A 15,341-nucleotide genomic window follows, 5' to 3' on the forward strand; every position below is an offset into this window, starting at 1 on the left:
TCAAGTAAGTTGATTTTGCTAAAGCATATACCTAACCGTACACCTACATATACATATTAAAAGTTGCTTATACTAAAAAAATATCGCAATAAAAAAAAAACAAATGTTAAAATTGTAAATTATCGCATAATTTTATTATTATCTTATTAAAGACTAATTCAATTATTAACAAGTAGTTACTGCTATCAAGTTATGATGAGTGATACTTATTAGAAATCTAGATATAACTTGAATAATATTAATTCATTCACGTTAGGTAATTGTTATATTTTACGTATGTTGCCCTTCTATCGATTACCATTACAATACATGTCCTGAACTTTAATGTACTTAAAATATTTTTTATAATAATATTATTTTTATTTACTGAGGCCGTTGTGGCGCAGCGGCATAAGGGTGTAACTGTAACGCGACGGTTGTAGGTTCAATCCCCACTCGAGGAAGTGAAATATTTATTTACATTTATATTTCCATTTCTTCGCTCTGGTGTCGAGGCAAAGCGCGGCGTTGAGTTCTGCCACTCAACACGCAATGCCTCCAGAATTCGGCAGAAAGTGGGGAACGGAGTGACTTAATACTGGGTTCCCTCTGCCTACTTTGCTGTGTGCGGGATATAGCGTGAAGCTGACTTATAATTTTTTTTTTGTTTACGGTACTAAATACTGTCTATGGGTGTAGTAATTTTGAATTTTTATTAACAAAAAATGAAGCGTGAAAAATAATTAAAAAAACCCATTTACACATAAAAATGGGATAATGGGAAATACACTCACGGAACTGACATTTTGATTCATACAATTTCTACTTAAAACATAACACTAATTGTTACATATATTATTGAGAAAAAAAAACATGGCCTAAATATGAACTTTAATTATGATTTTTACGGGTTCCAAAAAACGATGTAGGAAAAAAAAGTGTTTCGTAAAATACTCAAGCTTCAATTTTTTTGTATATATTTTGGTTTACCCAAATGATATTAGTAATTACGCTTACGGAAAAGTCAATCAACTGCAAAACCTGTTGCAGTACGAACGAGACTCCTTGCGTCTAACCACGTACAAAACAAAAACGATGGGTCGAATTTGCTTATAATATTTAAATTATTGTTATTATTACGAAATATGCACTATGTATGTGTAATTTAAACACATAATGCCTCCAAAATTTGGCGGAAAGTGGAAGTGTATTAACACTATGTTCCCTCTGCCTACTCTGCTGTGTGCGGGATACAGCGTGAAGCTGATTTAATTTAATTTTTAATTGTTATTATTGACTAAAATTTTATTTTTAAACATCCAATTAATAAAAGTAAATTATTTTTGAAACCACCATATTTAATACGTATTTAATAACAAAAAATATTATGAAGGTAAAATACAAAAACTACAATATTGCACATAGATAATGATCGACTTACCTATCACCAGTTTTATTCTATTGAAAACTTTACTTCCTCACGAAGACGAGATAAAAACTGTTATCACATTTTTCACTAATCACAGAAAGTAAATAGTCAAGAAAATTTATAATTATATTTTAATTTAATGAATACTATTAAAGTTTTAAAGGAGATTTTAATATAACAATAACGGACGAAAGTTATTAGTTTAGCGAAGGATGTGCTAAAAGCGCGTGCGGACGGGTGCGCAGTCAGCGAACCATAGGCGCAAAGCCTTCGCGCCCGTTCCTTATAAACGAAGCGCCCTTAATTGTAACAAACAATAATTTTTAATTACACCAATTATTTATTCTAGTTATGACAAGATGGCTCCCAGTTTCAGGCCGTTCCCAGTTTCGGCTGTTGCCTGTGGGACGCCACCCGAACCCCATTCCCATTTTGTGCACGGATATTTTTAGTTGTAACGTATTATTTACGATATGAATCACTCATAAAATGTTTTCATATCAATATTATTTGATCATCAGCAGTGGCGGACTAAGGGGGGGGCGGCGGGGGCGGTCCGCCCCGGGCCTCGGGTCCTGGGGGGCCTCCAAATGGTGCAAATTCCCTTGATCAAATCCTAAACAAGCCTTTGAAAAAACGCATAGTATCTACTTAAAAGGAAGTTTGAGGTTGGAGGGGGCCTCCAATAAACAAATAAGTACAACGATTACTGCAGCCTGTACCGATAGTTTACATTATATTAATTAAAATTAGTTTTATCTTTCTAATGTAAATCATTTAGTTGGCATGTGGTTCCAGTTTCGTAGTTTTTTATTTCAAGTTCCTAGGGCCTCCAGACCGACGTCATTTTATAAAAGTTTGCGTACTCATTAACCTGAAAGTGGGGCCCTTCCAGAAGTTGCGCAAAATAAAGGTACATCTGTGTCTGGGAGGATGATTGAGCCATCAGATCGGTTTGGGTGCTTATAAGGGGTCTTAAAATAGTCCATCAATAATATATGTAAAATTATAGCGTACTTTTGAAAGTGATTTTGGAAGTCAAATAGCAGTTGATCCATTTAAAAACCGCCATCCGCCGCTAATATGGAACGCAACAACATGTCAAGTACGAACACTGTATAAAACGCTAGTACCCAGACAGAAACTCCGCTTTGCAACGTGGAATATTGGCTCTCTAACCGAACGATACAGAGAACTCGCAGATGTATTTATAAGACTTCGGGTCCACTGTGCTTGTGCCTCCAGGAAGCTTGCTGGAAGGGCAATAAGTCCCGCAATAACGGACAGGGTTACTGGCTTATATACACCGGGTCACCCTCAGAATGAAGAGGTTCTACTTGCTATACCATCTACCGATATGGTTGTTTTTTGTTGGGGAAGTCTTGAAAGGTCACGGGCCGTAAGGCTGCTGAGCCGTATGAACGTGTTCACGGGGGTTTTAAATACGGTCTTCGTAATACAGAGGGAGAAAATATTCGGAGAACCTATATTGCGTCTGATCTAGCCGTCGCGAATACGTTCTTCCAAAAGAACCTTCAGCACCTTATTACGTATAAATTGGGTCTCACTCAACTCAAATTGACTACTTATTGACCAGACGGTGTCATATGGGCAGAGTAACTAACTGTAAAGTAATTCCAAGCGAAAGCCTGACGGCCCAACATCGTCCTCTTCTGGACTTTAACGTCACCCCGAAGAAAAAAGTAGCCGAGAAACGTAAGCCTCAGATCAAGTGGTGGTAGCCGAATGGACCGATGCAGACTGACTAGGAGGTGACGGCTGATATACGAGAGTATACCTGTTATTTTATACAACAGTGAATGCTGGGCAGCACTATCTCGGCACATTCAGGAGCTTCACGTCCTGAAAATGAAGATGCTAAGGTGGAGGTACAGCGTAACACGGTATGACCACAATCGTAACACATTCATTTGAGATAGTCTTGGAGTCCGTGACGTAGCGGATAAACTCCAAGAGCATCTCCTGAGATGGTTTGGCCACGTTACGCGGATGCAAGTGCTATGCTATATCAGCCCCTGGAGTGAGACCTATCGAACGCCGAAGGAAGCGCTGGTTGGATGTTCTGATGCAAGACATGAGAGCCAATGGACTCACCACTGAAGCACTTAAGACCGTGCAAAATGGAGTAGGTTGAGTAGGAAGGCAGACCCTGGAAATAGCCTGGATTAATGCCAAGAAGAAGAAGACGAAGTATAGCGTATTTTGTCCCAATTTTAAACAATCTTTAGGACGTCTGGCAAGAGTAAAGCCTACGTAAAGGTTTGGTTATAATATATTTTTTTTACTTTTTTCTCAAAAACATATTTAAATACGAGCGTTTTTACTTTAACGTAGGTGAGCGTGTACCTTAAATTGGCGCTATCTTTGAAAGGGCCTCATTTCGACAAGATGTAAACTAAATAAGCATACACACTAATTTGTACATGAAAAAAAAGTGATATATAATTTTTTTTTTCACTTGGGGGGGGCCTCATTCAACGACACCGCCCCGGGCCTCCGACAGGGTTAGTCCGCCACTGATCATCAGTAATAAATCGTAAAAATAGTGATCGAAATTTTGTAAATCAGCGCGGAAAATCTTTTGGTACGTAAATAAAGCTCAAAGGTCAAAAGCTCTACAAGGCCTTCTCTGCTCTGCTTTAAAGTGGATTTTTAAGTACATGCTTCGTGAATTTAATACCTTTTTTTATTTCGTCACGCTGAAGTGGGAATCGAACCTACAACTTGTTGCGTTTACAGTCACACTTTGTGCCCCTGCGCCACGACTGACCTATTATATTTATAAATTACGAGTATATTAATTCTATAATTTTGATTTTCTTAAAGTCGATATACCCTATAGGTACAAATATTTTAAGAGTTGCTTACTTACTCGTATATACACAACAGGGTAGGCAGAGGGAACTTAGTGTTAAGACACTCCGTTTCCCACTTTCCGCCGAATCCTGGAGGCATTGCGTGTTGAGATTTAATGTCTGGTGCCTAGATATTCTTTGACAGTTTAAATTGATATATAACGCTTCGGAACTTTTTTTTTAGATTCAAATTCTAACAACTATGTATATCATGTGAAGAAATCAATTTAATTTCGATTTATTTATATACCTACTTTTGTACTTAAACTATATAGTAGGTATATGAGTTTATGTGTTACAAAGTCAATAAAATCAACCCTTTTTATTTTTATTTATCAGCAACTGACCATACAATAGGTTATATATAATATATAATATATATAAATGTGACATTTTCAATTCAATTAAATTCGTTGTTTACTGCTTCTAACTGATGAGAGTAGTATAAATAACTATAGAAGACATAAAACACAATATATGTAGTAGATAACCTGTTTGGTAAGATAATAATTTAGCATTTAGAAATCTTTTATTATATTCATTTCCGATTATTCTTATTACAAAAAGTCGCAAAAAGTTTTGCAAGATATATTTAACTAATTTAGGATGTCTTAGTACACTATACCCTATTCACGAAGGCATGAGATAAAAGGTAAACAAATCAGAAAAGGTTATTTTATACGTCACGATTGTTGGAGCTTAATATAATAGGTATATTAAGTAACATAAATATCTATGGATTTATAATATAGCCGACATAAGCGTCCGGCTGTAAATGCGACAATTGTAGGTTCGATTCCAACTCGGGGGAATGAAATATTTTATATTTTTAATTTCTTCGCTCTAAAAACGAGGCAAAGCGTGACATTAGGTTCCGCCACTCAAGAATTCAGCAGAAAATGGAGACTCGTTCCCCGGTTCCCTTGGCGTACCCTGCGATGTGCGAAAAAGAGATACAGCATTAAGCGCTATAAACTGCTAAACATTTAATTTCACATAATTAATAGAAAAGTGGCTATTGTGAAACAAGTATTGGCTTATCATTGTAATGTGTATCTTTCGATTATCTCTATATATCTATCTGATCTATTTTAATAAGCACCTTGACATAAACTTCCTTTGTTATTTAACCTTAAAAATATTATTATGTCAATTGAGTTACACAAAACAATAGGTTAGTAATGACAAGAATGATTATTAATAAAATAATATTAATCATATTTAACTTATTCATTTCCTCGAGTGGTAATCGAACCCACAACCTGTCGCCTTTACCTACACTAACACGCTTGTAGTCCTGCGCTACATCCGACCTCATCGGGAACTACTACACCATGATCAAAATCAGCTTAGAAAAAAAATTGTCAATCATAACTACTCCATTTTTTAAAGAAAATAGACCAGATATTCTTTTTTTTGCTTGCTAAGAGCCAACTATTACATCTTTATATGTAAAAACCTCATACCTCATACCTTACTAAAAATATACCTATATATAATTTATAAGTGGTGTTAAAACGTGAAATTATTAATTATTTTTATATGATTAATTATTAATAAATAAAGAAATATATAACTTTCAAATCTCCAATAAATAATTCTATCATTAAGAAATCTTATATTTTTAGAGAGAGAGATAATAAATCGAACCTTTTTAGTAATCCGGATGAAATATTTTTTTATGGAATATCTTAATTATGCAAACTAATTAAATGGAGAACAAATAGTGTCTAAATTATATGATCATATCTAAAAATTGAATAAAACAAACGACAAAGTGATATAAATCACTCCTTAGGGTAATATAATAAAGTAGAGTTACAAATTTACAATGTAAGCGTGTTTTAGTGAGAAATCATGAATGCTACTTCTAAATAACTAGTACTGTAGAACATCTCTTGAAACCAATACAAACGTTTATTATATGACTCAAGCTTTTTCCCCAATATCAATCCATAAAATAATGAAATAATATTTGTTCTGATACCAACCAGTCATAGTTCTTAGAAATCAATAAAGTCGAATGTATCTCTTTGCCACGTGTTAAAACAGAAATCGTTTAACTTTTAGTATAGTCGAAATGTATGTAATTCATATTTGTAGAGCAAATGACATTTATAGATATTGTAAGTAGGTATATGTATATTTTTACGGGTCATGGCGTTAAGTCTCCACTCAACACGCAATCCCTCCAGAGTTCAGCGGAAAGTGGGGAACGGAAGTGTCTTAATGGGAACAGATTATCTTAACAGGTTCTCAGGTTCCGTCCTACCTTGCTATGTGCGGGATACAGAGTGAAGCTGAAAAAAAAAACAAACATAATCACACTTCAGTTCATTTCTTTAATAAAGCGCTATCTATGGCTTTCCAACGTGTCATTTAAACGTAACTAAACGTAACTTTTAAACGTTTCTTTTAAACGTAAATAATTTCGAGAATGTCACGTTTGTTTTTTGTATATGTACTTGGAAACAATTAAATATTATGAAATTGTAAAAAAGAAAGAATATTTCTTTTATTTTCACAATCTGTAAATAAAAACTCTTTTATAAAAAGTCATCCTATTTGCATATACAAGTTTATTCACGAACGCATCCCTCCCCTAATCAATGAGGAGAACACAACGGAATCAATTAAGACTCACAATCATCAATTTGATGCAAGATCATTTCGCGCAAATAGCATCAGGATGAAGTCAGAGCGAGGAGCGTCGTCATCTTGAAATTTATAATAAATAATATAACCTTTTAAATTACTTATTAGGAACCTACATATACCAGACTGTGCTGGACTTCAGTTGTAATGGTAAGATCATATTACAAACATCATTTACCATGGTAAGTACTTACTAGTAATTATTATAAATGAAGTATATTTGTATGGCTTATTCATGCGATGGACAGACCAATTGAAGGCTGCCTTCAATGACCCTCTCTACGAGTGCACCAGGCAGACAGTCAACCGCGTAGAATGGCGTCGGACTGTGTGGCGCACCACCAACCTTTAAAAAGGACGACCACGACCGCTCTGTCAAGAGCGATACGACAAAGAAGAAGAATATTTGTATTATTATATAATTGTACATTTTTTAAATTTTATTTAAAAAAAAAATTAAAATAATTGTTTTGGGTTCTATTACTACGTTGACAAATGCCACTAGTTGTAGTTTTCTAATGCATCTTCATTTCTTTATGTACACACATCGATCAGTTAAAATTGTATCACATATATGGATAGAGAGTTCTAAAATATTATAGGTACCGTAGCAATATGTTAGAACTGGTGAGAAAATTATTAGACTTAAAAAAATCTTGGCTTTGAAAACTGGGCCCAAAAGCTTAGTACTTACTTAAGCTTTAGTATCAGCAGTGAAGTGTTTATTTCTTTTCAGCTTCAGCTTTCACTATAGAATGGCCTACCTGCGGGAGTGTTACCAGGTCGAAATGAACTGGGTAACTTCAAAAAGCGCCTATCTCCACCTTAAAGGGCGGTATTGTACCTGTAGCTCCTCTGGTGTTACACGGGGTCGTGGGCGTCGGTGATCACTTACCATCAGATGACCTGAACGCTCGTTTGCCTTGTCTTTTTACATAAAAAAAACTTCATGCCGTATCTCGCATATATCACTTCATCATCGTCATTGCGTGTTAAGTGGCGGAACTGAACGCCGTGTTTAATATTGATTAATATTTATAAGTACATAGATAACAAAGTGTTGTTAAAAGATTTTTATCAACATGACAAGGAAGGAGGTGTGCCTAATATGAATTTCATTAGAAGTTTTAAAATTTAAAAATGGAATAGTGTTTACATAGATCACCTATACACAATATTTATTGATATACCTACTTAGTTAGTTGATACCTAATAGGTTTTTTTTATTTTAAAACCATATACATCTGCAGCTAATTTGAAAAATCTACCATGAATATATTAAACATGTCGACATAACTATACGTTTTAGTAACTTAACTTTGCCAATATTTACTTTTGAAGCCAAAATGGATATCAAAGGCAAAGGTTAGTTGCGCAGTAATCACCGTCGAGCTCCTATCACAAACACATGACAGAAATCGTTAACACCTTGCGTACCATACACTAAACAAACCTTGGATGATGGTAAAGATATGACAATAACAATGCTATGGCTATGGCTTATTCCTATTTAGAAAAAAAAATCATATTTAGCTGGATAAAATTTTCTTTATTTTGGGAACGGAAATTTGAACGTAGCGAGATTTGAACTCGCGTCTTTTGAAAACTTGGAGTTTCAAATCTTGCTGCGTTTTCGTGTAAAAATTGAAGTTGAAAAGGATTGTGCCTCATTACTGTTTGTAGTTGTGGAAACTGAATGTACGAAACAGAATTATTGATTGAAATATCAATATCAGGTGATAATTCGTAAGTCCATATAGGGTGAGCACGACTAAAAAGGGTTGTAAGTTAAACAAAGCGTGTATGGTATCACCGAGGTCGGTGGCGAGCAGTGCGCGGCGGCCATCACCGGTTACATCTCGTGAAAACGAACTGCGACCGTCCGTTCGCTAAGACAATGGCATGCACTCTTATTAACTCGAATATTACGGTTACGCACTTCGTTCTCTTTGTTACTTAACTTCTTAATTGGTACTTTATTACAATTTATAATCATAATAAGTTTACTAATCAAAAATCGATTTGAGTTATTCATGTGGATAGTAGAGACCGTCGTGGCGCAGAGGCGCATGGGGGTGACTGTAACGCGCTGGTAGTGAGTTCGGTCCCCACTCGAGGAATGAATTATTATTTCTTTGTTTTCTTTTCTTCGCTCTGGCACCAAGGCCTGGCGTTGAATTCTGCCACTCAACACGCAATACAAGAGGTCCCTCTGCCTACCTTGCTGTGTGCGAGATACAGCGTGAAGCTGATCATGTGGATAGTTATGATGCTTAATTAAAATCAAAACATCGACTCCGATTTGTTTTTAGTGTCATTAGTCATTAAATATCACGACTTTCAAGGTTAGGTACAATAGGTACATGTGCACTATGCAGATTCACTAACCTCGTTAACAAGTTATGAAGTCATCACAATTCTTTAGATTTTTTTTATAATTACAATTGACATGTTACTTAGTCAACTACTATACACGTACTATATTTTTATAGAAATACTCAAAATTTTATAGTTTATATTCCAAATGTAACTAAAACTTTAAAATAAAAATAAATCTAACAATATACCTACGTTATTAGTCTCTCTGATGATGTCTTTAAATTTTTAATAAGAAAATTTAATAATAAAAGTTATAAATTATAACTATCAATTGTATAACTTATTTTATTAGAGAACTAGCAAGAAAGATGAAGATAACACCTAGAGCCATGTGTCTTATTTTAAAAGATTACTTAGACTTAGGACTTACAGCCTATAAGAGATAATTAATTAACTAAACTAAAACTAATTAACTGATAAAAACAATAGGGTGGTAAAATGAAAACAACTACTTAAGCGGTACATAATCAGAGGCCACAAAAAAGTTTACTTTATGGATGAATTTTTCAATTGTACAATATTTTACAAACAAAATCACCTTATTTATACTGGAAAAGATCTAAAAAAGATGCCCGACTAGTCAGTCAGAAAACAACGTGGACGTTATCCGACATCAGTGATGGTTTGGTTTGGTCAGCTATGAAGGAGTGACTGAGCCATATATTTGTGAAAAAGGTATTAAAACATCAGCAGAAGTATATCAATCATTCTTGAGAAGGTAATTATGCCCTTTAACAAAACGCAGGTTCAATAACCAAGATCAGAACTGAAGAGTAGCTGTCATGTAGTCTGGATTAATCTACTAGTTTTTCATTTTTGATCAGTTTTAGACAGGAAAACTTGTTTGAAACGCCATGATAATTTTCCCAAAACAATTCATACAGCAGTGAAAATTTTTCCCATAGAAAGAGTGCATGCTGCAATTGACAATTGGCGTCGACGTTTAAAGGACTGGATCAATGGAGACCACTTCTAATTACGCTTTATATATTTTTAATCTATATATATAAAATCGAAAGGTCACTCATCACGAAATCTCAGAAACTACAAGTGCTAGGAATCTGAAATTTTGCATACGAGTTACTTATAGGACGTAGGCTCGCTAAGACGGGAATTTGCAATATTCGACTTCTAAGGGGTTGTTTTTGGGGTCGAAAGTTTGTATGAAACTTCGTTAGTACAAATGCTAGGAGTTTCAAATTTTGCATAGACGTCACTAGGACGTAGTCATGGAGACAGAAATTAATAACATAGTTCACGCGGGTGAAACCGCGAGCGGGCCGCTAGTGGTTATATATAAATGTATTAAACTAATACACGGTAATAGTAATAAATATTACATACAATAAAAAATATAATTCTTTTTTGTGATAATATGTATGGCAAGACTTATTATCACAAAGATCTTGCAATCTATTAATAGTGTTTCATAAGTTAAATACATAATTTTGGTGATATATGCTTACTAGATGCCATCATGCCTACTACAAATATAAAGAAATAAAACACTCATATTTCACAAAAATACTTTATTGTATCATTGTGTTTGTTTTTGCTTAGCCTAAGATGTTGCCGCCTACTTAAGCGGAATAAACCTGGAGCTGTGGGTAGCACCAATACCTGGCCTACCGTGCTTAACAGGCTTGTATGTAACTGAGAATTCACCTAGGTAGTGACCAATCATCTCGGGCTTGATTTCAACCTAGAATTAAAAGAAATTATTTTTAATATAAAAGCATTTTTGAATATTATTAGTATATCTTTATGGTGTAACAATCACATCGTGAGGGGTACACAGAAGACAATATACTCCAGTTGTGGCGCAGGGGCACAAGTGTGGAATTGTAAATGCAACAGGTTATGGGTTGATTCCACCATGAGAAGATGAAATACACAAATTTCCTTTTTTTCACTCTGGTAACAAGCAAAGTGCAGCATTGAGTTCCACTACTCAACATCTCAGAATTCAAAGGAAATAGGGGAAAAGAAGTGTCTCAGTGGGAACAGAATGTTTTAACACTAGAATCCCACTGCCTTCCCTTCCCTTACTATGTGTTGTCTGAAGAGCTTAATAAATCTAGTAAAAAACAAAGAACAAGCAGAATAATATTTAAATAATGTCACATGATACACCAATACATAACTAAGAAACAATTATTGTATGTTTGTTTAATATTATGGAAATGGTTAGTTTACCAAATAATTAAAACAACATAATATATTTTACAGTAACTGTGATAGCTATTAGTGTGACGTGATATTTCACATAATTATAAAATGTTTCATTTCATAATATATTTTAACCAAAAGCTCAAAGATAATTTTCAAAAAAATAGCTAAACAAAAAGGGTATGAATTCCCTTTTCATTGTTGTAATAATGATTAACTTTCTGGTGAATATGTTATTCATTTTACAATAAATACTAATCCTCTCCATATCCTGGTCCAATATTGGGCAAGTAAAATATTAACATGAAAAACAAAGCCTTTTGACATAGTCATCATCACATTCTGAAATTTATGTCAAAGAATATTTAATCGTAGCGAGACGAGACTTCTCACAACTGATATCAACTCTACTGTACTCATTTTATACTGTTTCACTTTATATTGTTTATTCTTAGTTATTAGTTCTTTAATTTAAAAAACTAGTATTTATTTAAATAATAATATAGGTACATTAATTCACACCATAGTATCAATTACTCTGCATTTGTTTGCGCTTGTGTATCTATGTTTAAAAGATTGTAACACTTAATTCCTCAAAGGTAAAATTTAATGATATGTCATATTGGTTGGTAAAAATTAAGGAAGGACTTTTCGGCAACCTGAATACCAATAGGATATGAAGAAACCGAGATTTGAGATAAGGGAACGAGAGCGTATTTACTTCTTTCATGTAATTTATTGAGTAAATAGCAACACAGAAAAGTTCCTTAATTTTCAGATATAACACATGTAAAGTTATTACAAACCTGGTTAAAAGTCTTTCCGTTGTATATGCCAACAATAGATCCAACCATTTCAGGTACAATGATCATGTTCCGCAAATGAGTCTTGACGATTTCTGGCTTTTCATTTGGAGGCGCCTCTTTCTTTGCCCGGCGTAGTTTTTTCACCAGAGCCATCGGCTTGCGCTTCAGGCCACGAGCGAATCGCCGACGAGCACGAGCATGCATTAACTCCATGAGTTGCTCACTAGAATTACAAATTTAATGTTAAAACTAAAAACATTAAGGTTATGTTTTCGGCTTCAATTTAAGCACTAATATTAAGTGCGTCAAAAATATATATTGCCTCTTACTTTGGCATATCCAGAAGCTGATCCAGATCTACTCCTCGGAAGGTAAACTTCCTGAAGGTACGTTTCTTCTTGATTTCTTCTACCTGAAATACGTAAACATTTATGATCACAAACACAAAATAACACTGGAGAACACTTATCTTTAGGATACATTTTGCTTCACTGCAATGCACTTTAATAAAATAACTACGATTAACAAAATAATTCAAGATTATATATTTTATAAATTAACAAACCTCAGCCATGTTTCAATTCGTTTGACAGAACCGAAAGAAAGAACTTAAAATATTGTCAATTGTCAGAATTGTATTGTCTATGACAAAACTGAGGAGTTATCTTATGATTATTTATAACCTGTGCTACCATTTATATAAATATTTACTATAAAAATGAAACTATTATGTTTAAAATGAGTTACTGAAGTATTTTAAATTGTAATAATTAAAAAAATACAAAAATTTTAACTGTTCAAAGGTCACAGATTTTTAGTTTCAGTTAGAATAAAAAAAATCTTAAAATGTAGCAAATTATGACTAAAAATGATAAATTTCTTTATACTCTATTTTTTTCAGCTTCATGCTGTATTCCGCATATCGCAGGGTAGACAGGGAGAACCTTTGAGCGTAATCTTTCATTAACACACTGCATTCCCATCAATACACTCTCAACACGTCTTACAATACGTTTCGCCAAATTCTCGACGCATTGCGTGTTAAGTGGCGGAAATTACACCGCTTTACCTAATTACCAGAGCGAGGAAATTAAAATATTAAATATTTCATTCCTCTGAGTTGGTCCGAGAGAGTCCGAGAGTTGTGCGTTTGATTCTAACACGCAACCATCGTGTTTTTACAATCGCATGCACCCCTATGCCACAACGAGCTCAAATGTATAATCTATTCATTTATGGTCAACTTAAAATATCAAACATACATAAAATAAATATTTTATTCTTAAGCCATTCAATAATCAACAAATTTTTAAAAGGATTCCGAAATTTAGATTACAGTGTAAAAAAATCAGCTACATGCTGTGTGCCACATTTAGCAGGGTAGGCAGAGGAAACCTTGCGTTTAGATACTTTGTTTCCCACGTTAAGAAAAACATCTAATAATATATGTAAATATAATATGCAGTGAGGCCAGACTAAATGTATACTCAACACGATGTCTGCAGGCAAGTAATACTTTTGAAAGCTAGCTTTTATAATATTTCTTTTATACATATATAAATTATATATTTATATAACTTATATATGTATAAAGATATATTAAAAATATCATGAAAATTAATGAAATTTTTCTTATTACTTAATTCTTACATTACAATGTAAGAATTAAGTACAGATTATTTAGGATATTTGTTAAAAGAAAAACATAAAAGATTTGGTTCTTTTACTTTGTTTCTACACATTCATCAGTAGATTTTAATAACTTGGACAATCGTTTTCCAATTAGTTTTGGATATGTTTTTGATTTAATTAAAAACTCTTTTGATTGGTGAGTGACTGCACCATTTTCTAATTGAAATTTGCAGAGCATATGTAAAGGTTCTATTAATTGTTCTCTATAGATTGTATTATTTTCTAACTGTGACAATGCTTCAGCTGCCGTTTCTAGTGTGCTCAAACAACCTTCTGTAGGTTGAGTCCTTATAATGTAATTGCTTGTTGTATTTGTAGCAGTAAATTTAACTTGTTTTATTCTATGTAAAATTGGACTGGATGCATAAATGGCCTTAGCTTGGGGCCATGTTCCATCTATTAATACAATATTATAACAAACTGCCTCATGTTTCAGTTCTTGTATATCTATAGCAGTCTTACTTGGGTACAAAAGCAAAGTATTGGGGTGTGTGAGAATTTTCTCTAAATTTTCATGCCTGGGTAAAGGAAATCTTTTCCCTTTGAATATAAGACATTTATTCTCTGCTAAACCAAGTTGTAAAATAGGGGCAGTGCGTAAGCATCTTTTTTCTTCAGCTGGATGTTGCAATAAGATTACATTACTTTTTGGATTTAGTCGTTGTGGTGGTAGTGCAGAGCACCAACATACTACTGCAGGTCTTCTGGAAATTAAAGTAGGTACATATAATTATTTTAATTATATTCTTTACATTTTTTTTCCAATTTTCTGTAACAAAAAGTGTCTTACTTGCATTTTTCGCATAATTCACGCATCAGGGGTGGATCGGCCGGGATGTTAGCTAGATCCTCCCATACTTCTACTTCATCCATAGTTCACTGAAGTTTTTCAGAAAAACGTTAAATAGTATAGAAAATTAGTTTATACATTAGTATCAATTGAATCTTAAATCTTGCAACCTCATAAGTCTCATATGTTATCATGTAAGAATATAAATATGAAAAATCGTTGTTCATATATTATAATCACACTTTAAATGTATTGGTACAACATTGTTTGCTTATTTATTAATTCTTCTAAGCTTTCTTAAAATGGTCCTTTAAAATGTATATATTTTTTCTTAAATTATTAATCATTTACAAATATAAGCAATGAAACTACATTTACAATTATTAAGCTTATTTATAAAATAGCTCTATATAAAATACCAAGGTAAAATACGATCTATAGAAAGTACGACATATCTGTCAATGCCAGCTGTCAAGTGTCAATTACAATACAAGCTACAGCCTACAGCTACACCCCTATAGTTATATAGGTTTAGGTATTAAGTACAGTTCCGTACGATATCATTT

At 33.6% G+C, this 15,341-nt stretch overlaps 3 protein-coding genes across 6 annotated transcripts in view; all 3 read right to left on the reverse strand.

Moving 5' to 3' along the window:
• LOC146539453 (bumetanide-sensitive sodium-(potassium)-chloride cotransporter-like) overlaps positions 1-1,693 on the reverse strand; it is a 31,846-nt gene extending 30,153 nt beyond the window's left edge. The window contains exon 1 of the mRNA XM_085208165.1: positions 1,421-1,693. The gene's annotated coding sequence lies outside the window, so the exon portion shown is untranslated. The remainder of the gene's footprint in view (positions 1-1,420) is intronic.
• A 9,139-nt stretch (positions 1,694-10,832) lies between these two features.
• On the reverse strand, positions 10,833-12,981 carry RpS15 (ribosomal protein S15). The gene is made up of 4 exons (XM_085208235.1): positions 12,859-12,981; positions 12,623-12,705; positions 12,294-12,516; positions 10,833-11,020 (listed from the first exon to the last, which is right to left on the reverse strand). Exons 1-4 carry the CDS (start codon positions 12,865-12,867, stop codon positions 10,895-10,897), a joined length of 441 nt encoding a protein of 146 aa, XP_085064361.1. The 5' UTR covers positions 12,868-12,981; the 3' UTR covers positions 10,833-10,894.
• A 1,018-nt stretch (positions 12,982-13,999) lies between these two features.
• Positions 14,000-15,245, reverse strand: Dtwd2 (DTW domain containing 2). Of its 4 annotated transcripts, none has more exons than XM_085208234.1 (3): positions 14,946-15,245; positions 14,780-14,864; positions 14,000-14,689 (listed from the first exon to the last, which is right to left on the reverse strand). In XM_085208234.1, exons 2-3 carry the CDS (start codon positions 14,788-14,790, stop codon positions 14,017-14,019), a joined length of 684 nt encoding a protein of 227 aa, XP_085064360.1. In that variant the 5' UTR covers positions 14,791-14,864; positions 14,946-15,245; the 3' UTR covers positions 14,000-14,016. The 4 variants fall into 4 exon arrangements, with proteins under 4 accessions (XP_085064360.1, XP_085064358.1, XP_085064359.1 ...); XM_085208232.1 differs by having other exon boundaries at positions 14,776-14,864; positions 14,946-15,244; XM_085208233.1 differs by having other exon boundaries at positions 14,780-15,245.
• Positions 15,246-15,341: the final 96 nt, after the last annotated feature.

The sequence above is a fragment of the Heliconius melpomene genome, chromosome 4, assembly GCF_056956725.1.
Source record: "Heliconius melpomene rosina isolate 202511_hmr_F chromosome 4, ASM5695672v1, whole genome shotgun sequence".
In the NCBI taxonomy this organism is placed as follows: domain Eukaryota; kingdom Metazoa; phylum Arthropoda; class Insecta; order Lepidoptera; family Nymphalidae; genus Heliconius; species Heliconius melpomene.

Bases quoted from the DNA above. Each gene is read 5' to 3' on its own strand.
- RpS15 (XM_085208235.1), bottom strand. The intron at 12,517-12,622 runs GTAAGAGGCAAT...TTGTAATTCTAG, and splicing joins CAGCTTCTGGATATGCCAAA to TGAGCAACTCATGGAGTTAA. The intron at 11,021-12,293 runs GTTTGTAATAAC...TTTTAATTCTAG, and splicing joins ACGGAAAGACTTTTAACCAG to GTTGAAATCAAGCCCGAGAT.
- Dtwd2 (XM_085208232.1), bottom strand. From the start codon at position 14,858: ATGGATGAAGTAGAAGTATGGGAGGATCTAGCTAACATCCCGGCCGAT. The intron at 14,690-14,775 runs GTAAGACACTTT...TTTAATTTCCAG, and splicing joins GAATTATGCGAAAAATGCAA to AAGACCTGCAGTAGTATGTT.